Consider the following 23,665-nt stretch of genomic DNA (forward strand, 5'->3'; position numbering starts at 1 on the left):
ACAAAATATTGAAACACAAAATTGAACAGAAAAACCTCCATCAGTAAGGTTTCTGTGTAGTGAGTTGATGATGATGTTTGTGTTTAATTTATAAGTGAGTCACACCTTTCCTGAGCTTTTTCAATAAATGTGTGTTGGTTATTTATAATCACTGTTAAGCAGATCTATAGGGGTTTATGATGATTGATTTGCTTACTAATTTGAACCTGCGTAGTGGCAACCTGAGAATGTCTAAGTGACAGGGGCTAAAAAATAAAAAGGACGCCAACATTGCAGTGGAGCACCAGTGAGCAGAAAGTCGTGATGCATTCATGGTAAAACAGTTCCAAACCTTGGTTAAGATTGTGTCATTATGTGACTCAGATTTAAAATATAAGTACACCTTTATAATAAGACCACACAGGGTTAGATTTAGGGTTTAAGTGTTATTTACCCCCTGGGCAAAGATGTCTCCATCCCAGGCACACAGTCAACAACGAGGCATTGCATTGGACTTTATATTGAGGTGTTTATATTACTTTGCCAAATTCTTTTTTATCTACCTTAGTAGGACAAAATATGTCCACAGTAATGAGTCCCCTTTGAATCCCATCTGAGCTGGTCAATAATACAAAGACTGACTGTAGATATTTTGCTGTATGTTTCATGTTAATACAAACGCTGAATGAATGTTTTGAGTAGAAGACAACACCTAGCGCTTGAGATTTAATTAGGGTTAAATAGAAAAATATAAAACACATCTGACATGTTTGGAGCCTCCCCTCAAGAAGTGTGCAGCTAATATGGTTCCAAGTTAGAGTAACTGAAAAAACTGGGAAAATCATTGAATATATATGGAAAAGGAAAATGAATATTAATAAATCATGAAGAAAATTTAATTTTGCTGTTTTATGGTATTTAGGCTTGTTGTTAGAATTTAACACAAATAGCATCAAGCCCAGCATGGGCTTAGTGTGAATGGGCTATTTTTATTTGTTATTAATATCTTTTTATTGTATTATTTATTTTATATACAAATAGAAAAATAAAGATCAGCCATATAGATATACAGTGTAAAAATCATAAGATACAGAGATATGGTCTTTTTTAAATTATGGAGATTAAATAACAATTTATACATGTTAAAATTAATCACATCAGGAATGTTTGGGGAATAAATCCATACTTTTCTACCGCCTGCACAACCTTTTTATTTCGTATATACAAAATCATCAAGGCGTATATTTTTTTTCATTAATAAGATGTTAAGGCACCTGCGCATATGTCCGTCTATCAGGACTGTCGAGGTCAAACCAGTTATTTGCAAGATGGGAACACCTCAAGGAAAGTGTCCTCTTTATGAGTCTAATAGTGAGCAGTCACATTTTAAAGTGTTTAGTTGCCTTGAACACACACACAAACACTGTGTTAATAGTGTGTTTCTGTGCGTGTAGTATGTTCACCGGCTCACGTGGATGCCATAAAACAGCCATTGAGGATTCACTGACTTCCTGAAAATAGTGCCTACTTTTATGTGTATTCTTTTTTAAACAAATGATTATCTACGTGCTTATTTTGGCGCACTGGATCAAATATGACCACGTTTGTCTTTTTAGCACATTGATGGTTGTGAAAGAAGACAGTCTAGGAATATTAGGATCTATGTTGTGAGCCGTTACGCCTTTCATATATCCCTCCGCTGTTTTTTGTCCCCTTTCAGACTGTTTTGGTCTTTTCGCTGTTAGCAACGGAAAGAACCCGAGATAGCTATAAACCCTATTTTCAGATAATCGAAAAATTTTGTTAGGATTACGTAACCAATTGACAAGAGGTGTAACACCTATGTTTATTTTGGAAGAGTGATTGACGCCTGTTGTCTTTTTTAAATATAATTTTTTTCTGTTTTAATAGTAATTGTACAGATTGCTAATTTAGCTGGCAACGGTTAGCCAGCTAGCTTCTTAGCATAGCATCTTCGTATATAGGCACGTTGACATTAGCCTGCTAGCTAGCCAGTCAGATTTTAGGATTGCTAACGATAGCGAGCTGTCACACAACCATACACTTGTCCCATCGTCAAGAGATTGCGGTGTAAAGCCGGTCGTTTTAAGACACCGTCTTTTATGGGATCACCATGTCAATGAAGGCCGGTGGAAATCGCAGCAAGCCCGGCGGTGGCAACACCGCTGGTGCCGCCGCCTCCGGTGCCGGGGGAAGCGGCGGGGGAAGACAGAATCTGGGCAGGTCTGTGCAATTAAAACGTTAACTTAGCGAAATAAAAACACAGCAGTGGGGGATAATGTGGCCAGTTTTCAGTGCATGGGTACAGTCGCTCCCAGCAGTGGCAGTTTCGAGAGATGACACTCCCGTTAAGTGGACCAAAACTAGTACGTGTTTCTTGACGGTATGTGGGCCTTACGACGTGCTGGTCACCCAGCGTAACGTTATGCAGTTTAGCTAGCGAGGCCTATCCGCTTGCTCCAGTAATGCTGGAACTTCGACGTACCGTTATCTCCTCTTGCACGTTGGATAAAACACAGCATCTGGACTCTGACATGATGTAGACATGTTTGGGGAGGGGGCCAACACATTTTCCCACATGCGTGACGCTGCTTGCCAAGTCGCTGATATCAGCTTAGAGTCAATTTAGCTAACGTCTATTAGCCGTTTGACAGCCCCATGCTTGTTATTCGGTGCACTTGCCTCATTTAGTATTATAACGGCTAGCAAACAGGGCAGCCTGACGACCTTTCAACTTAAGAGACTGCGATAATGCTGCTGTATTTGTTTCCCTGTGACTTGTCATGTACCTTTTGTACGCTACCGCAATGTTGCTGCAACGGGTTTGCCAAGAAATTGATGTAAAGCGTGTGGGCGCACGAAAGAAAGGGGCGGGTGTGGAGATGGAGGTGAGGAGGAGAAGGGGGGAATCATAGAGCGACGGGCTTTCAACCTTGACGTTGCCGTGGATGTTCGTGTGAAATAGTGTCCTTGAAGCACGGCGTTTCTGCACATGTCGTCTGTAGATAAAAGCTAACGCGTACTGTCGGTGCAGGAGCTGCATGCGCATGGTGAATTTTGGTGGTGTCAGTTTGGTCAGGCTTCTATTCACCGGTCACTAGGACAGCACGTCCCATTCATTGCGTAGCTCTCGTCCATTAAGGCCTTGCGAAGATAATGTAAAATATGATTGGACCAGTTGCGAGCAGGACTCATAATCAGACTGGTTAAAAATGACATGGCATGGTCTCGTTTCAATGCCGAGGAACTGAGCGTGATCGAGTGAGCATATTACTCATTTACTACAGCAGGTATAATGTAATCCTTGTGAGGATGTAGTGGCCAATGTCTACATTGAATCAAGCATGAATGCTTGGCTATGTGCCAGCTACTGAACAAGGTGCATTTTAGGACATGCTCGGCAAAAAAAAAAAAAAAAGTAGGCTACTGAGTGTTTGGCTGGCAGCCCCTTGAGCTGCAAAGTACTATGGAAATCTGTGGGAAAGTTCAGGTTCTAACTTGCATGCAAATATGTAGCAAATGTACATTTGCAATTTATTTCAGTGTAGATTAAATTGGGGGATTTGTGTTGACATTGATTCTTAGCTCTCGGATTCCCCTTTATTATGTGCCACAGTACTTAATCCCAGAGGTTTCAGCCTCTTGAAATTTCTGCCGTTCAGTCGAACAGTTTGTCCCATCGGGCAGTATTGTGTCATTATGCTAGCTAGAACTTCAGTGCGAATAATGTTGGCAAGTTTGACAACAATGCAATTTTTTTTTCTTTCAGGGGAAGACACAGTGGTAAAGGTCCAGCAGCAGTAAGTAACCAGTTAACTCTCTTAAGTCAGTGGAGAAAGTCTTTCATGCCACATGTATCATTGAAACTTTGGAATACTTGACGGCTGTATTTATCCAAGAAGGGAAGCTGCACAGTGGATTAATGCTGCCTTTTGTTCATTTTGTGCAGAGTAATTTGAATACAGTGTCACGTTTTTGCAAGGCATGCAATTTGATTTTAAAGTTGCACCGAATGGACAACAGAAAAAAGCATAAATCCAGTGGTTGGACATCCATTTCTTATGGTTATGCATTATGAATAGTGTAAATGTCAAATAGGTGTCACATGGCTGTGAGAGCCTATTTAGCATATGTTGCCTTTGCAAATGGGGAACGTCAGAAGTTAACTGTGTTTTTTCTTTAGGTCATTTTCAATGGTGTATATGCAAATATGAGGATGGTCCATGTCTTGACTTCAGTGGTGGTATGTTGACTGTGTGTCTGTCCTGTTTTTCATATGATGGTCCAGATGTGTCTAGTATGTCCTGAATTTTGTTTTCTGTGTTGTAATAATAATGACTAGAGATTTGAACCCAGCTACAAACAAATCTTGTCTGAATCAACCATGTGAATCATGCTTACTGTAAATGAATCTGCAACAGCAGTATGTACTGCAGTCTGTCTTTCACCACATGCTGTTTCTTCAAAATGTCTATGCTGCCATAAACAAAGCCTGTGCGAATTGTAGAGACAGCTGGTTGCATAAACAAAGCAGAGATTGATAATTTATCTGTTTCACAACAGATGGATTTCTGAACTTGTTCTTTGAATGTGTAAATTGACATTGACACTTGATTGAATGAGTGAGTGTTGCATACAGTGAATAATGATAGGCCTATTCATTTATAGGGGGCCAAGTGTGAACTGAAAGTGAAAAACGGGGCAGTCTATGAAGGAGTATTTAAGACATACGGTCCAGAGGTAAGGATCACACATAGCATGATGCTCTTTCTGGTGCTAATATGGAACTAGATCTGTGATTTTTGTCAGCAGCAGTACTGATGATTAAGGTTAACTGTGCTGAGAAGATAGTGCCCAGCCAGCACTCAATAGCAGTTTCACCCCTGAGGTGGCTTAGACAAAGATCGCCCTCTCCATCTTTCCTTTTATGGATGAGAGGTATGTGGCCCTTCATCTTCCCTTTTAGGCTGAAGTATTCCGCGATCTTTCTCCTGTGCTGAATCATTTTGCACAAATGAAAAGCTTAACCTGAACCTGGTGGAAGTTTCTGTCCAGTTGATTTGGCAGAGCTTGGCTATGACTCTAGTTTTTGATGGGCTGTCAGTAATGTACATTATCCTCTGTTTTCCTACCATACAGCAGGGTTGATATTTATGGATCTCATATCTTCCAACTCTTTTTGTAAGGTTGTGTGAGTGAAATGTGAGTAATGCTGGCAGGATACTCCAGAAAAATTTAATGTGGTGTGTTTGTACAGGCATACACACCACTTTGTTTTTCAGACCAAAACAAAGCATCACATTTGGCTTTTATTACCACAGTGTGTGCAAGCTGAACAGTCAAACATGAAATATTCACACAGCTGTGATCACTACCCCTCTGCACAACGTATCTTGGTCAACAATGTAATATTTGGTTGCAGGGTTTGTGTTTTTAGTATTCTTGCAAGGTTGTTGTGCAATGTCTTGTTTTTAGGAAATTGGAGGTCGTTTCTGCTCCCACTGCAACTCACAAGCTCCTCCATCTGACATAGATGTCATTAAATGAGCAAAATTCAGTTAATTGATGTCAGTCAAACTTATATTTATCTGTGCTGTCAGCTTAAAAACCTAGAGTGGATTCCTGTAGTTCAGCTTTAGGCGAGCATGTTTATGTGCCACGCTGGGACAAGATGGAACGTTTCATTCCAGTCCAGCACACACCGTGACATAATTTATTAGGTACTCTTTTCCCTGGTTGTGCTCATGCAACATGGATTATGTTCATTATCCTTTAATCTGTCACTTCTTTTGATCGATTGATTCATTGTTTAGTGGAAAAAAAACGTAGTGAAAGAAGTCTGCCACTACTTTCCTGAGTCCAAGGTGACCTCTTCAAATTTTTTTTGTCTCACCCACAGTTTCAAATTATATATTCACTTCACAATGATACAATATAGAACAAATCATACTTGAGAAGGTGGAACCAGAGAATATTTTCCATTTTTGCACAATAAATCTATTTAAAAGATTGATTAATTATTAAGAGCTGCCAATGAATTTTCTGTCTATCCAGCTACTGTGGCTTATGATTGGGATGAAACAATGCATAATCTCAGTCCTCCCTGTCCCATGGTTCCTCTTCTTTTCTGCAGACAGTTTATGCTTTTGCTGTATTTCAGATTCGTCTTTAATCCAATTTATTGTAACTTTCTCCCTCAGTGTGACCTGGTGTTGGACGCAGCCCACAGAAAGAGCCCAGAGCCGTGCATAGCCCCCAGGAAAGAGGATATTGTGGAGAGCATAATTTTCAAGGCCTCAGATGTTGTAGTGGTGACCTTCAAAGATGTGGACCTAAATTTCGCCAGGAAAGGTACTGAGATCATTTATGTTGGCTAATATTATCTAGCTACATAAACAGCAGTCTTTATATGCTTAGTCTTGTATATGCTATAAACTCATGAAGCATGCATGATGTAGCCAGGTTAGTTTGTCATTTTGAATTAATTGCACACACACACATAAGTAACACATACAGAGTGAATGCCCAACAGTGTGTACACACAATGTATTGATCTATTTCAGTCTGTATTCACTACCTTGATGGCACAGAGGCTTTGCCATGAGTTAAATCTTGTGTGTCTCCTCTGAGAGGCCGGTCATTGAAGACTAATGTGATCTATTGATTGGCCCTAAGGTTGCCCTCGCGCAGCAAGGACACTCAATAAAGGCTGAATGAGTCTTCTTCATCTAATTAATCTTGACCTTTACAATTCTCCTTTGAAAGAAAATTGACTGTGTGGGAGGGTTTTGTTTTCTAACAATGAGCAGGTAAAAAAACACGTGAAGGTGTCACCACATAATTTGAAGAAATGGCGCTACACTTGTACAACTTCTAAAATGAAATCCTGTCAAATTGAACAGTTTGTGGACTGACTTGAAATTTCAGAATGTTTTTAAAAGAAGTAAAACAGTGGTATTATGTGTGTTTATTTTGTTTTTTTTAACCAATCTAATAGTTGAAGTAAGGGGATGTGGGTGAGTGTGCCATATATGGCTTGACTACTCAGATTTTAAATTGTATGATAAAGGAAACAGACTTGCCCTTTAAAACTTGCCCCTCCCTATCCTAAAATTGTGGAATAGGAAGTCAACTGTGTGATCGTCAGTCAGTCATTCTATCTGTCAGTCCATCTTTTGACTCTCTGTCATCTGTCTGTCTCTCCTCTCCAATGGTCTAGTCTCCTCTGACACAGGTAATTTATGGCTGTTTTCTCCTCTCTCACATCTCTGCAATGCACTCAAACAAATCTGTGAATCTCCAAGGCTTGAGCCTGATCTGTAGCCACCTATTGCTGCATTTCAAACCCAATTTGATGGAAGAATTTATGGATCACTGCTTTCATATAACCTAAAATACGAATCAAATATCAGATGCAGGTCAGTCTTGCTCCATGGTTTTCTTTGGTGTCTTTAGGTTGGCTGTTGCTTTCGATGGAAGAGCTGCCACGTGCTCTATTAAAGGCTGGTTAAATACACTTACTTTAGAGATCAGCAGAGGCTCAAAATTGAACCCTATCTTATTCGTGGGTTTGGACATTATACGTATTCCCTTATGCTTACTTACTTATGAGGAATCCTAGGGTGTGTGAGAGATAAACAGCTAATGGTGTAAAATGTTTAATGTAGTAAACTAACATTAGTACTTGTTTTGTGTTAAACTAATAATAATAATTTTATTGGTTTTTAGCAGTTAAGTATTTTTGGTTTTAAACTGTCATTTAAAGTTATAGTTTAAATTTCATGTATAGTTTTAACTAATTGTATTATGGTTTAGGCCAAAGCAAAGTTGGAGCCAACAGAGGCACGCTTGCAGCTATGACTCACTCTTAGAAGAGGAAAGATGTGATCATTAATTTTGGTATAACTTATCTTTCAGAGCATTTGTTTTTACTAAACCTTCCCGGACCAGAGCTCAGTTTAAATCAGAGCTGGATGGAGAAGGGGAAATTGGAAGCATCATGAGTGTGATTCCATTGAAAGCAACAGATTGAACTTTCATTTCGAGCACTAGCATCTTAATCTGCTTTCCAACATTGTATTGAAAAATCGAGTTATGGCAGGATGTTTAATTTGGTTCAGCCCTGATCATGAAATTGACTGCATTCTAAATGCATGTTTGCTTACCCCACACTATGCCCACATTTGATTTGTAAATGTTCCTTATTTTATGTACTTTTCCCTTGATGGACAGCGTGCATAGAGCATACCAATCACCTCTACTAATATAATTCAGGCCTGGTCGCCCAACTGCCTTTATGTGCCAGTGTAATATTTTTGAAGTTCCTCTGTGCCAGAAATCACTTTGTTTTGTGGGATGAGTTGGGATAACTGAGTTATTTTAACCCCAGGTGGCTGTTATGCTTTATGCACGTACGTCCATTGGTGCCAGTTCTGAGAATGTAAGCGCAGACTTGGGCTGACGTGAGATTAGATTTCCTTTCAAATATAATTGGGGGTTTTCTTTGAGCATGCCTGTCCCCAGTTTTAGTTTAGCCAACCAAAGCTCACTTGAGTTTAAATTTAATGTAGTGAAAGGTCATCAAAGTAGGGACTACTACAGCCCCAGTAGTCTTTTATACATGTGAATATTGTCTTTCAAAATGTTGACATGACATCTCAGAGGAAGGTTGGCCAGCTGAAAATAACTTAGCACTTATCTGTTTGGATTTAATTAGCATGTTTTGTGATAGTGTTCGGGGACTTCCAGACACTGCCAGAACTCTTTATCCTTATTCATTTTACCAAGGCCAGCTCAAGCAATAGCTCAATTTTTTTTGAAAGGATTTTCTCCCAATCCAGTTGGGCCCATGTCTGGTTGTGAGTGGGTGTGCCTGGTGGACCACCACTACCTCCATATAGACCTTTGCTGTGAGAGCTTGTTGCAGAAGCTCCTGAGGCATGAGCGCTTCCCCGCATAAACAGTGAGAGTGCAGCCATGTGACCTTATACCATCATGAGCTTCTGCGTGTGTATGTGTATGGGTGTGAGTGTTAGTGGGTGGCAGTCTGCTGTACAGGAATATGTATTCTTTGTGTGTGCCGCAGACAACTTCACAGATGCAGCAGTGAGCGGTAGGATCAATGGCGAGCATAAAGAGAAAGATCTAGAGCCCTGGGATGGAGGAGAGACCCACAACTCTGACAGCCTTGAGTCTCTGGATACAGATGTGGTACGCAGACAGACACAAACACAACACACACATTGATGCTGCACAGAGAAAGGAATCTATACAGTCCTTATATGATCGTGATTGACAAAAACAGCTGTTGTGTCATCTGATCCCCAGCATTGATAATGTGTATTGTCCCTCAGTGAAATTTTCTCACTCTCTGCTCCTCTCTCTCTCTCCATGTCAGTCAAACGGGTGGGACCCCAATGACATGTTCAAATACAATGAAGAGAAGTATGGAGTCTTGTCTACATATGACAGCAGCCTGTCCACATATACGTAAGCTTCTCTGTGTTCATGAGTGAATGAAACAATGCTTACAGAGAGAGACAGTGTTTATTAGTGTTAGAATATGTTCGCTTTTGTAGCACCTGCATACAAGTAATCTGCATGTAATCCTCCAAATACAGTATGTATATTTAAAATTAAGCTGTGTTTTTTTTTTTTTTAACATTTCTGCTCATTAACCAATGCTGTATCGCTCTTCTAATTTTGTTTTACTGTGAACTCACTTGACAAAAGTAAAAATTTGAAATCAGGCCCTCCCTAGTCACTCCATCACCCTTGTGCCCTTGTCTGACCTGAGCTTGTTTCCCAGGGTCCCCCTGGAACGGGACAACTCGGAAGAGTTCCTCAAGAGGGAAGCGCGTGCTGCCCAGCTGGCAGAGGAGATTGAGGCCAGTGCCACATACAAGGCGCGCGTGGCCCTGGAGAACGATGAACGCTCTGAGGAGGAGAAATATACTGCTGTGGTTCGAGGGGAAAGAGGGGAAAGGGAGACTCACACACTTAGCAGGTGAGACCAGGAAACGCATACAAACTTGGGCCCAATGGATGCTGCTTGTACTGTGTGTGTGTCAGTGCAGATTGTATTCACCACCAGCACGTGCCTATTAAATTTCATTCGTTGTCATTGCTGATAATTGGCTCTTGGCACGTGCTGTACTGTCAGCTGCTTTTAAACACAGCAGCACAACACAACACTGCATCCTTTACATTCCTGTTGTGGGATTTTGTGTATACATTTAAATCCTCTTATTAAATGTGCATACTGTAAAGTCATGGAGCTGCTTCAATAGTTAACTGAGACTAATTCTTAATGTTTACAAATCTCATTGCCTATAGGTCTGTTGGAACTCACACCATTCACATTTTAATGGTAGAAATGGTTAAATAAAATATTCCTTTCACCTTTTTTAAAACAAGTCGCTACATACTCATGCACTAACACTGATTTATCATGTGGGAGTGCTGATGTCTCCCACAGGTGCTGTGTTAATTAAGGAAGACGAGGACGCACTATACACACTTGTAAACACACTCTACATACTTAATTTCCAGCGCATGGTATAAGCGAAGGATCTACCAGCACATGGTATATGCACAATATATGTTGCCATCACCAGCTCTCACCAGCACAAGTACATATACTAATAATGCCAGCAGATGGTGTGGCTCTGCAGCAGAAAGGCTCAGGCACAAGCTTGAGAAGCATATACAACAAAGTAGTTGCAGCTAATTCACAGAGGAGACAGCAGCTGTTCCCAGAATAAGTACTTCCTTGGTAATTAAGGAAAACATACTCATTTTGGCAGATGAGAAATACTTGAATGTAGTAAAGTATAGAATTAATTCCTGCCCTTTGTTAAATTGTGTTTGTTTGTCTGTGTGTGTGCTTGCATGTGCAGAGAGAACAAGTACATTCCTCCAGGTCAGAGGAACAGGGAGGTGATGTCATGGGGAGCCGGACGTCAGAATTCACCTCGTCTGGCTCAGAGCTCGGCTGGACCCTCAACTCCTCGACCAGGACCTCACGACTACAGTCCAAGCTCTGGGGCCGACCAGAGGGTCGTCAACGGAGGTACGTTTAATACATCACATCTAAACCTGTGGTGTTAACTTGCTACATCCTATATAATAATACTTCTGAAAAGTACAGGGAGGCATTGGTTGGTGAATTAGTTGGTCAGAATAGTGACTTTAAAACAGATAGGTTTTCCTGTTATCTTCAGTTTAACTGATGTAAAGCTGGTGGTGATATTCATATTTCTTGTTGCCGTTAATTCATTTTATGCATTTACATCACTTTACATATGCAATAAAATCATTGTAATGCTGCCTTGCCATTCATCTCATATTTATTAATCTCCCCCTTCTTTCTGTTCCCGCTATGCCTTTGTTTCCCCCTTTTTAACTGGTTGTCATCCTTGATCATTTGTCCTTCCCTCTTTTAGGTTCATCCCATTGGCCCTCACCCTGTCCGTCTCCTTCCTCTCGCCCCCCCTCTCGTTACCAGTCTGGCCCCTCCTCCCTGCCTCCTCGGGCGACCACGCCCACCAGGCCACCCTCCAGACCCCCCTCTCGGCCCTCCAGACCTCCCTCTCATTCATCCCACCCCTCCTATCCCTCCTCCTCACCCTCCTTTTCCCACCATGGGCCCACGTCGCCAGCCTCCACTCTGCCCAAACGCATGTCTTCAGAAGGTACCCACATGAGTGTGGAGTAGACCTGGGCAAAGGCATGAGTTGAAGGTGGATGGATTGAGCCCAGCATGGAAATGAAATACCCACTAATATCAAAAGATGTTAGAAGTGTCCTAAAACTTAAATACGGAAAACTGCTTTCAAAAAGTAATTTGCCCATGTCTGGTGTGGAACAGCACAAATAGGTGAAATTGCTTCATCAGACTGATTTGGGGTCAGATTTACAATTTCCCTACACATGGAAATTGTGAAGATTTAGTCAGCCACAAAGCTGATCCTATGTCAGTGCGTCAGGCAGTTTCACCTCGGCATGTGGGTGCACCACGGTGTGTGTGCTGTGCTTTCTGTTTAGCAAGAGTTATGGCACTGAATATACCAAGGCGCTAGTTTCTCAAAATGTTCTTTGATAAGAGCAGTCAAGAGGAAGAGGAGCCTGATCACTGATCACTGAGCTTTTTTGCCACTCTGCCATTGACCTTTTCTGCCTAAATGTTTCTAACACCCAGCATCACTGGTGCCATCTGTCGTACCTGTAATGAGAACCTAACATTATTGTAGCAAGGCAAGAACTTCAACCACTGGAGGACAGCAAAAACAAGAGCACTTGATTTATCTATCAAGTCTAATTTAATATTTTAAAACATCAGCAGATGCTTTTTGGTTATAGACTCACCACTGTCTTCCACATCGATGCTCTTTGTCATTATCCTAAAACTGATAAGGAAGCAAGTGTCATGTAAAAATCAGTAAGCTGGGGTAGTGAAAGTATTGCTGTCCAAACACTTAAGATTGTGTCCATACTTATATATTCAAAAGTTTCAACAGGGAAGTGGCAAAATATTCCACTAGTGTTAAGCAAAAGATTGGTGTTGCACTGGGCTGTCACCTGTAAGTCATTTGTAATTGCACAAACTCTGCTAAACAGTGGATTTTTTTAAATATTGAGTTTCCACCTCACCTCCTTTCCTCTGTTTCACCATTTCTCCTCTCTCACTTCATTTTGTTTTGGTGTGGTGGTGTGTTGATGGATCACTTTACAGGGTCATCTGCAGTTTTTCCACTAATATGCATGTTGCTAAAATAACATTACTGTATGATGTGATATTTAAACCTCCGATTAAGGTGTGAACAGTGCAGAGGTTCGAGTTTTTAAACGTTTTTTTTAACATACAGATGAGTTTCACAGAGAAACCTTCACAGCAAGATGGTAGGAAACACAGGTTGTTCAGTGTGCTAACTGTCTGTTAATGGAGTTCTGTCTGTCCTCATCTGTTTTCTTCATCTTCAGGTCCACCCAGGATGTCTCCAAAATCCCAGCGGACGCCTCGTGCTCACAGAGTGCCACCCTGCCGGACCGCTGGTGTCCCTCCAGGAGTTGACTTAATTTCCCACAATGCCCCTGGAGAGGTCCCAGTGACTCCACCAACCAGGAGCAGCTCCTCCGGAGGGACATGGTCCTCTGTGGTTAGCGGAGGTAGATTAGTTCTGTCCTTCCTTTTTTTTTCTTTTTGATAACCTTTACCTCTGATTTTGGCCAGTAAATCAAGATGAGTGAATTTCGGTTGGGGTAACTTTGACTGACTTACAAACATAATTTTATTTCTTCCTCCCCTCCTTAGCTCACAGGCCTCGCTCCCCGCGACAGAATAGTATGGGTGGAGCCTCCCCTGGCCCCTCTTCTCTCCCATCACCCCAGACAGGAACAGCCCCTGTGGAAACTGCTGCCACACCAACATCAGCTTCCTCCCCTACTGCTGCTAGCCCTGCTCCCAACATGATCGCCCCTCCACCAGGAGATGGTGAGCTTTAAGTTAACCCACACTTTCACTGAGATCGAATGAGAGAATAAGGAAGAATGATATGAAATACCAGATTTTTGTGTATTTGTATGTGACATTTTTAGCGGAAGCTCTGCTACTATCAGAAGCACTGTTCACAAATCCTAGTAAACCAATTATTTTTGGGTTCTGTACAGCAAAAGAGTGTCGTGTCCAGGAGACAAGACAAACATCCCCCACGGCAAACAAGGAGAACATCAAGCCCTTGGACAGCTCACCTAGTATCACTAGACCAGTCTGTAAAGGTACACTGGACAGCAGTATTCACTTCAGAAAACACTGGTTCAGTCTTTAGTGTGCTGTGAAGTTTCACAACTAAGAGGATGTTGTTTCTCATCTGTTTTTGTAATATAATTTAAGCTATCTTGTGCTATCTTAAAAAAACATATTTGGTCATGACTGAAACCCTCATTCACATTTCTCCCTCTCTCTCTGCTTACCTTACAGGACCCCCTTCTATGGCACCAGAGCAGAGAAAACAAATAGATAATTTAAAGAAATTTAGTGTAGATTTTAGGGTAAGAATCGTTCACTTGCATGGTATAGAAATACTGAAAATCTGACATGACTAACCTTGTGTTTTTAAGGCTGCACTGGAGCTTGTGTGTGCCTCCTCTAACTCTTCTTTTCACCTCCCCTTTTCCAGTTGCAGTCTAGTTCAAACCCAGACCCTGCCTTTGACCAGATGATGACCAAGCCTCCCAGAGATCCAGCAGACAAGCCTAAAGACCCTCCCCTGGACAAAGCCTCCACAGTGGGGCGGGAGGGCACAGACGATGGCGTAGTGATTGCTGCTGGCACCCCAGGGGGTGCCCCTGCTCCATCCACCACCACCACAAACACCAGTAAGCCTGGCAGCCCAGCTGCGCTGTCCCCGTCTCCTTCAGCCCCAGAGCAGAAGAGGGCAGGGCTGGATGTGACTTCACAGGGAGTTCAGACGACAGCCACGTCCACATTCAGTGGACCCAAGCACGAAGAGAAGGAGGAGAAAAAGGAAGCAGTACAAGAGTGAGTTGCTGTGGCTGTATGGTTGAGAGGGGAGACTGTACATATTTTTAAAGGATGAGTCTGGTGATACTGCGTATTTTCTTGATAATAATCGTGCCAGACCTTTAAATCCTTTAAACGTAAACTTCATCACTCTTTATTATCCTCCTGCAGTCAAGTGAGAAAGTCGACCCTGAACCCAAATGCCAATGAGTTCAAACCCAGGTTCAATACGCAGGTCAGTGTGCCCTGCTGCTGCCAGACTGCACAATTTAAACACCACAAACTTAGATTCTAAGTTAACTCTTTCTCTGCATCTCCTCCATCATCAGCCTAAACCAGCCAACACCCCGACGCCTCCGCGGCCTCAGGGCCAGCCCAGCCCCTCCATCGTGGTCCAGCAGCCCCCAGCTGTGTACGGCCAGACTGTCTGCTTCCCCCAGATGTATCCCCTCACCCCGGTCAGCCCTGGAGTACAGGTGAGACACGCCTGCAGGCTCAAGTGTACAGTATGAAGAACAGATGTGTTTGTTTTTATTCAGTACAGATCACCCTGAGCAGCACATTTAATCAGTATAAAATGCAAAGTTCATTCAAACAAATCCCTAACAACCATCACCACGAGGTCGCCCAACATATCTGCCTCATTTTTTATTTTCCTGTCCTCTCCTGTCTTCCATTCATCTCTAATGAAAACCATCATTGTGTTCTCCACATTTCTTTCCTTCCATGTTAAAAGGGCTTCATCTCTTTTTTGTCATTTTGTTTCCTCTATGTACCTCCATCCACAGAACATGCGCATCCTTCGTCAGCATTTTCTTTCCTCCGTCATCTTCCAGACACTGTCCTCTGTGTGAACTATTTGTGCTGAATTTCTTGAAAAATGTTTAGATAAATATTTGGGATAACAAGTTTAGAAATGTCTAGAGAAAGAAAATGTGTATACAGTATGATGTCAAATTAAACTCTCAAAGCACTTATTAAAGGTGTTTAGCATATTTTTGATGAAAGCTATTAATATTTGTAGTCGTAGATCTATATTTATTTCTGTGTTGCTTTAAGAAAAACTTGGTGATCCAACATCAGACACGTGTAAACGATAAAGTACCTTGGTGAGCAACTAAAGAGTGGTTCTCTTTTCCTTTTCTCCCCCTCCCCCTCTCTCTCTCGCTCCATTAGAAAAGCATAATATGGAAGGTTTGTAAATTTTTTTTAAATCCTTTTGTTTTTTAAGCCCAATCAGTACTGAGATGTTTTTGCTTGCTTGTTGAATTAATGCCATCAGATGTTGGTTTGCCAACTTCTTATTGCAATTCATTTTAAACTGTCATCACAGATTGATGTATAACTTCATCTTATTTCTATTGGCCTCATTTTTTTACCGATCAAATGGCTGTCAGCTAATAGGACTTTAAGCCTCTTTATTTTTGCTACAGCACTGTTTGTAATAGAAATGCATGGTGTAAAATGTTAATGGAGTTAAGGAATGGAAGATGACGAGCAGTGTTTGGGTTATAGTCATAGTTGTGAAACACCTTTTTCTGTCCAACGATAGATAAGTGTAGAAAATGCATGTGGCCCCAGGTAAGAGATAATTCCCACAATGTTCCATGCGTATATGTGCTTTTTGTATGCGTTGGGTGAGGGGTTAGCTACTAAAGCCGCATTTAAAAGCTCAATAGTCTGTGTTCAGCCCCACAGCCGGGTAGTAAGATTAGTCCCACACAAGTGAGCAAAAAAGTCACCTGTTTTTATTCATTGGGCCGGTACTCATTGTGCTAGAAATGATGCTGAAGTGCCCTGAGAAGACTGAGTATAAACTTGTTTTCCTCATCTGCCATCCTCATCATCCTCATTCCTCTCCTCACTCCAGTCTCCAGCTATGTACCAGGTTCAGATGCCTCATATGACAGTCAGCCAGTCTAAACCCTACAGACCAGGTAAAGGTGAGAATAACCTCTGCTTTCGCTCATTTCACCGTCATCTGTGAGCCTTTTGTTCTTTCTTTCTGTGTCTATCTCTCTGAAGCTTACTAAGACCATCTCATTGGAAAAATGACACTGGCCCCGAATACAAGACTTTTTTCTGAATAAAATATGAAGCACAGGTTCTTACATTATATTACATTAGGAGAGAGTTGCATCATGTAGATGTAGATGTGTGATTGCTAGTCTAGCTACTTTCTTTAACTCCATTTTGTGTGTCTTTCAGATTAGTTTTTAATCCAGGGGAGTCTTTGATGGCTTAGTTTAGATGCCTTGTTGCCACAATGAAAATAAATTCCTGATGAGTGAAAGCCAATTAAGAAGAGTCACCCAGTGTTTTTACCACAGAATCAGACCGGGGGACCGAATCCTCTGTCAAGTCATGTCATTAATTTCCGATCACTGAATGTGATGAAGAGGAGTAGAAAAAGGCCTTACAGGGAGTGTGACCGATTGATTGGCTGATTAACTGATAAACATAATTATCCCAGAGGGAAGCTGATATGCAGTGTGGGCACAAAATTGAACATGAACAATAAAATACACAGTAAAAATGGTCAAAGACTTTACAGTAGTCCACACATGGCAGAATTTGAATAATTTGATATAATACGTATCAGAAATTGATGTTAGCATAAGAGCAAAGAACTGTAAAAATGTGGGATTTATTACATGCATCAGTTGAAGTATCTCAGTTCTACTTTCTCGTCAGGACTAATCTGATCAGTTGTTTTTTTTCAAAGAAGTGGTGAAAATGGGAGTTATTTTATAACCAATCGTCTTGTATTCTGGTCAGTTCTGTAATTAATTTACCTCTGTCTGTAACCAGAGGCACTTTTCCTCACTCCTCCATGATTCTGTTCACTTCAGATTTAAGGAATGTTAAACAGAAATTCTTCCCTACATGAACCTCCAGTACCCAACATGCCCCAGCAGAGGTCAGACCAGCACCACCCGCCAGGCACGCCCACCATGATGCACCCAGCCACGGCAGCAGGACCACCTATTGTAGCACCGAGCCCTGCCTACTCTGCCCAGTACTTCACCTGCAGCCCGCAGCAATTCACCAGTCAGCCGCTGGTCCAGCAGATGACACATTACCAATCCCAGGTAAGATTTACTGCGTCACTGGCGGCATCGGAACAATTCAAGCTGCTTATTCGGCAAAGCCCGCCCCAGGAGGCTCCTCTATTTAAGAGCCATATGTAACCACGACAGTTACTCTGGTGCTGTCCGTTAGTGCTGGCAGTCTTTACCTGTGCCAGCTGTTCACTAGTCAGCCATTTGTCTGACAGGTGCCTGTGGGCCAGCACCTTGTTAGGGTGTCAGCACGATGCCAATGTTTGATCACCTCTGATGAACTGTAGGCTCGTGCACCTGAAGTGTTGTTGCCTGTGATGGAACACAGACGCAGATAGGAGACCTAGTCCTCAGGGTGTTTCAGGGTAACATAATGACCACATATTGATTAAGGGTGGGAACATTAATGAAACCGACTACACAATTTAGTCTAAAAAATTGGACAAGATATGATCAGACCAGACCGCTCGATGCCAGCTTTCAGTACTTGACAGTTTTTTAATATTTGATGCTGCTTTGTTGTCAGCAACAAAAAAAATACTGACACAAACACACACATATATATACACACACAGTAATGCTGATGTCCATCTTCTGTCCCGTCCGTGTGTGTCCTCCAGGCGCAGCATGTGTTCAGTCCAGTAATGCAGGGCAGTGCCAGGATGATGGCGCCTCCTACGCATGGCCAACCCAGTCTCGTCTCTTCCTCGACCACACAGTACCCGGAGCAGACACACACCATGTATGGTACGTCGGCCCATCACCTGTGTGTGTTCATATGAGCATTCAACAAGATGGTTATGTGAATTCTGCTAAAATGTGTCATCCTCACAAACACTGATTCTTGTCTCACAGTGTCTCCAGGGCCAATGCCTCAGCAGTACCCCCACCCCAGCGCTACCTTGCACCCTCACCCACAGCACCCCCAACCCTCTGCCACGCCTACAGGCCAAGGCCAGCAGGGCGGGCCCCCACAACACGGAGGTCCTCCTAGCCACCCAGCTGCCAGCCCAGTCCAGCACCCACAGCACCCGCAGGCAGCAGCAGGTGAGTGTGTCGCGCTGTTCCTGCCCAAATTGTCCCGATCTCTGTACACGGGGATATCGTGAATATTGTGTTTCCATTCTTGTGTTTTCGTGTGTCGCAGCGGCAGCAGCAGCCCAGGCCCTCCACCTGGCCAACCAGTCCCCGCAGCAGCAGATGTATTCGGCCTTGGCCCCCACGCCCCCCTCCATGACCCCGGGGCCCAACCCTCAGTCCCCCCAGGCATCGTTCCCCTCTGCCCAGCAGACTGTGTATATCCACCCACAGCAGGTGCAGCACGGCTACAACCACAACCACATGGCACACGTGCAGCAGGTAGGTCACAACCTGCTATCAGCGTGTTGGACAACCACAGGAGCTCCAGCAGAGTAATCAGATTGGCAGCGTTTCCTGTACAGGATTTTAAATGTGGGAGTGAGGAAATCTGGGATAGCTTCCAGCAGGTGTTTTAGTTTAGAAGTGGGTCATTTTTGGATGTTGATCAAGCTGTGACTGCAGTGGATATTATTTTGGCGGTCTGACCAAGTTTAGATAAGAGTGTGCGTCTCACGTCTTCCAGTCGCGGATGTAAGTTGTTCTAGTGTAAGTGGAACCGCAGATACAGAGGAAAAGTGAACCCCTTTCACTGATCAAAATCATGTTACCTCTGTATAGAAAAACAGAAATGCTTTTGGTAGCTCTGGAGGCGTTGAGCCTTTTCTGTTCTTAAAGGAATAGTTCACCATTTTTGGCCCATATTTTCTTAATTGAGAGAGTTGGGTGGGTAAATGTATCAGCCCGTGCATCTGGGTTTAAGTATGGAGTCGGGGCGTAGTTATCTCAGCTTACCTCTCACTGCTTAACACGTTCTCTTTATCTTTTTAAATCCGGACACCAACAGAAATGTGAGACTGACAACACGCGGTGTAGCTGCTTCTAGACAGTCGTACGGAGCAACATTCGTTTATGCTCCTGGAGTCTTTTCATCACACTGAGGTTGTCAGATTTGAAACTTTTGTTGCTGTACAGAGAAACTTTATCCCAAAACCTATAAACTGATAAACCTTTTATTTAAGGAATGAGCATTTCACGTTATTGTCAATTGGGCCTGTGTCTCAGGACGTACAGTGTTTCAGATACAAGACAAAATGCATTTAACCAAACAGCAAAACAAACACCACACGCACACACATTGCACCAGACATTACAAATGAGAGTTGAGGTACAATCAGTTTAATCGCTCACTTTTACTCTCTGTCTCACAAGAGTTTGGGCTCAGTCTGCTCAGGCTGTAGCCTGTGGAGCTCGGAGTCTTCTGTTTGATGGCAAAAGCTGATATTCGTCAAATGAAATATGAGAGGATGATGTAATATTACCAGCCAGAGACGACATTCTTTTATTATATGCAGTCTGAATACTTATCTTTCTCTTCGGCTCAGAGCCATACTGACTACAATCTGCTAAGAACAAAATAAAAATTGTGTGTCTAACGCTTCAGTCAACTGTGCCATGTACTGACTCCATACTGCATAACACTGTATTATAGGCTAGAAAAGCAATAACAGGATGAGTTTGTTTGCTCCAAATTACCTCAGTTTTCTCAGAAAGTAACTGCGTTGTTGAACCTCGCTATAGATATAATCTATATGCACGCCAAGATAAGCAGCGCCACAAAGACAGAGCCGACGTGCTTTAGTATAGGAGGAAACCTGGTTCCCTTTGAATCAGTGTGTTATGGACAGAAATGGGTGGAGGATAAGGGGTCAAAAAAATGTTCTCGTGTTTTCTTTGGAGATGTTGGTGGGTGTGTTTTTGGAGCGAGCCGCGCTAGCTGCTGACTCCAGCTCCGTACTTCATGCACAAACATGAGACTAATATTGATCTCTTGTCACTCTCTGTTAATCTGTTAATCTATTCCTTTAACAAACAAACACTTGTTGGTAGAAAAGCGTTTCATACTGTGTTTTTACAGTATGTCATCACCTGCTGTATGACAGTTGTTTATGTATGACTTTTGTTACAGTCATGATGCATCTCTGTCTACTGTTTGTGTGAACAGAGATTATTTATGATGTGTGTTTGGCAGAGGGGTGCTCTGCTTTATGCTTTATTCCCACGGTCACAGCTACAGAGGCAGGAGCTGGGACTCCTGCGGCGCTGACGCTCATCTGTCTCAGCCTTTTAATTAACTTTCCTCTCATCCCGATGTTGGTCTCTCTCGCTTCCTGTCGCACTTTTGCCCTCGCTGTCTCCAACACACACATTCACACCCTTTCTCTCACACCTAGGCCCATATGCAGTCTGGCATGGTGCCGTCTCACCACCCGGCGCCCACCCACCCCACAATGATGCTCATGGCTACCCAGGGTCCCCCGGGGGGTCCGCAGCCACCCATGCCCCAGACTGCTCTCAACCCCATACCTGTTTCCTCCACCACACATTTCTCCTACCTGGCACATCCACAAGGTATGTTCTTTGTTAGTGTCTTCATTTTCTTTAGCTCTAAAGTCATGAGATGATGATTAGCATGTGTGTGTGTCTTACTAGCTGATTGTTGATGATGGCATGTGTATCCAAATGATTAATCCTTTATGGAGCTTAAAATGCATCAAATTAATTTGAGAAATTCAAATCTTTTGTTTTTATACACTGTAAAAGAGATCCACATCGCGAAATGTGTGCACACATTTACTCCAAAGGTTGTATAGTAACAGACCCATAAACTGTAACAACGATAGTTTCAGCCTACGCTGATCCGCCTCAGTTTATGGGCCTGTCGTGACTCCAGATGGCTAGCTGGATCTGGCTATCTCATAGCAGATCTAACGGTCACACCTAACAGAGGAGCAGACTAGAAAAAACAGACTCTGCACACTCATCTGTGCTGGCAGGGTTTCTTGACAAGATATTATCGAGAGGTGAAGCCACGGCAGACGACCAAACGGGGCGGACTCTCCCTTTTTGCAGTCTATCCTTACCGTTAGATAGGTAGCCAACACTAGCTAGCCAGCTGTGCTGTAATATTAGGCACACGTCTTGGCAAGAAAACGGTGGGAGCAGACAAATTAATGAGCAGACTTTGAGTTTCTGCTCTGTTTACCTTGACTCAGCTGAAGCATCTGGTGCTGACGTCCTGTAGCTGCTGAGGAAAACACGTATTCTTCGCAAAGCATGTGTCAGGGTGATGACTGCCTCACAACTGGCCAGTCATGTTTTTGGTTTATTGCATTTTTGCAAAACAAAAAAACATGATTTAAGGACAGCTTCATATTTTTTTCAATGTGAATGTTCCTCATTGTTTCTCCAGACAGTGTTACAGTAACAAAGAGTGAATTTTGCTTTGGAAGAAACTCTTGATTTGTCTAAAGCTACTTTTGCACAGACCGAGAACTCACAGTTCATATGGTCACGTGGTCACGTGGTCACTGTTGTGAGCCTATGAATTGTGGATAATCTCTACATACGTGAAGTTACGTTTTCCCCCATTTTGTCTCGTCCCCGCAGTGCAACCTCATCATCAGCAGCAGCTGTAGATAGAGGGCGCCGGCGAGCTGAGGGACCCGCTCTGCATCGCATCGCGCTTCTCAACCAGAGCCTTCATAACCAGGAGATGAAGAGAATGAGAGCCCTCCCTCTCCTCTCTTTCCTCATCCTCACCAGACATGCTTCACATCAGCTTTTCTCTTCCCTCCCTCCCTCTCTCCCTCCCTCCCTCCCTCCCTCCCAGACTAGGCAATAAGAGAATGTTAACAGGTTGATGCAGTGACATGTTTTAACGAGCTAGAGAGTTTTAACGGACAAGACTGCTCTTATTCAGCCCCTGTTCACACCCAGATGTCCACACACACACACACACACACACACACACACACACACACACACACACACACACACACACACACACACACACACACACACACACAAACAAAACACCCACACAAACACACTGTCAGGGGTCCCAAATTGCAATTTGAGTCAGCTTGCCAAGTAAGACGTGAAAGAGAGAATGAGAGTAACTAATCAGTGAGAGTGAAGAAGAAAATTCAACTGGAACTTGTGTTTTGTCTGCACCTTGTTAAGGAAAAAAAAAAAAATCTTCCAACCTTTAGACAGTATTAATCGTACTGTTTATTGCTGCTGCTATGTGCTGCGTTTGTTTCCAGACTACATGAAAAGTTTCTAACCAAACTAAAAACGAGACATGACAAGAAGCTTCCTGTGAAATAAACACGTTTTTGGCAGCCAAGAGGACAGGAGAAACGTTATTTATGAAATTATAATGGCTGAGGTGATCAGATCCCACTTCTCACCTGACCCTTATGTAACTTTTAAGTTAAAACTTTTACTTTGTAGATAATATAAATAATTTAAAAAATGAGCAAAAAAATTTAAAAACAATAAAAAAGTTTTAAAAACTGAATGGCTTACTGTGGTTGCATTGAGTTGTGTGTTTCTCATTCGTTCCCTCATAACCGTGAACGTGGGCTGCAGTTTTGTTTTTTGTTTTTTTTATTGATCCCCACATTCAGTCCTGCTGCTGCAAACACTCACTGTTGTATTAGATGCACAAATATGTCTTTAAACATTTATTCAACCAAAAGAAATAGCAGAGGCATTTGCTGCATATTCTAAAAAATTATATGAAGGTCAAGAAGTATTAGGGAAGAAGGAGAAAATAACAAAACTTCTGGACTCGATCCAATTGAATAGTTTATCACAGGATGAGGCTGAGATGCTATGTTCCCCCATAACAGTATAGGAAATAATAGACCGTATAAGTAAGCTAAAGAACAGTAAATCCCCAGGTGCAGACGGATACTCTGGGGAATACAATAAAGTTTTTGTTAATGAGCTAGCCCCAATTTTGTGTCCGGTATATAATTATGCACTGGATGAAAGGGCCCCCCCAAAAACCTGGTCAGAGGCAATCATTACAGTTATACATAAAGAGGGAAAGGACCCCACTCAGTGTATGGGATATTGGCCTATAAGTTTGCTTTGTCAGGATTTAAAAATCTTGACTTCTATCTTGGCAAATAGAGTACAAAGACACATTTGG

At 42.5% G+C, this 23,665-nt stretch overlaps 1 protein-coding gene across 4 annotated transcripts; it reads left to right on the forward strand.

The window, feature by feature from the left end:
• The first annotated feature begins 1,715 nt into the window (after positions 1 to 1,715).
• atxn2 (ataxin 2) lies at positions 1,716 to 22,801 on the forward strand. 4 transcript variants are annotated; one of them, XM_070833538.1, is made up of 26 exons: positions 1,716 to 2,223; positions 3,770 to 3,800; positions 4,184 to 4,243; positions 4,669 to 4,740; positions 6,201 to 6,351; positions 7,220 to 7,234; positions 9,086 to 9,210; positions 9,398 to 9,489; positions 9,809 to 10,006; positions 10,899 to 11,071; positions 11,445 to 11,693; positions 12,982 to 13,167; positions 13,313 to 13,492; positions 13,669 to 13,776; positions 13,979 to 14,049; positions 14,178 to 14,539; positions 14,693 to 14,756; positions 14,851 to 14,997; positions 15,698 to 15,715; positions 16,392 to 16,464; positions 17,420 to 17,613; positions 18,204 to 18,330; positions 18,439 to 18,630; positions 18,731 to 18,942; positions 20,895 to 21,072; positions 22,111 to 22,801. In XM_070833538.1, exons 1-26 carry the CDS (start codon positions 2,114 to 2,116, stop codon positions 22,137 to 22,139), a joined length of 3,417 nt encoding a protein of 1,138 aa, XP_070689639.1. In that variant the 5' UTR covers positions 1,716 to 2,113; the 3' UTR covers positions 22,140 to 22,801. The 4 variants fall into 4 exon arrangements, with proteins under 4 accessions (XP_070689639.1, XP_070689640.1, XP_070689641.1 ...); XM_070833539.1 differs by lacking the exon at positions 7,220 to 7,234; XM_070833540.1 differs by lacking the exons at positions 7,220 to 7,234; positions 15,698 to 15,715.
• Positions 22,802 to 23,665: the final 864 nt, after the last annotated feature.

This window comes from Pempheris klunzingeri, chromosome 7 (genome assembly GCF_042242105.1).
Source record: "Pempheris klunzingeri isolate RE-2024b chromosome 7, fPemKlu1.hap1, whole genome shotgun sequence".
Classification (NCBI taxonomy): domain Eukaryota; kingdom Metazoa; phylum Chordata; class Actinopteri; order Acropomatiformes; family Pempheridae; genus Pempheris; species Pempheris klunzingeri.

Bases quoted from the DNA above. Each gene is read 5' to 3' on its own strand.
- atxn2 (XM_070833538.1), top strand. From the start codon at position 2,114: ATGTCAATGAAGGCCGGTGGAAATCGCAGCAAGCCCGGCGGTGGCAAC. The intron at 17,614-18,203 runs GTAAGATTTACT...TGTGTCCTCCAG, and splicing joins TGACACATTACCAATCCCAG to GCGCAGCATGTGTTCAGTCC. The intron at 18,943-20,894 runs GTAGGTCACAAC...TCTCACACCTAG, and splicing joins ACATGGCACACGTGCAGCAG to GCCCATATGCAGTCTGGCAT.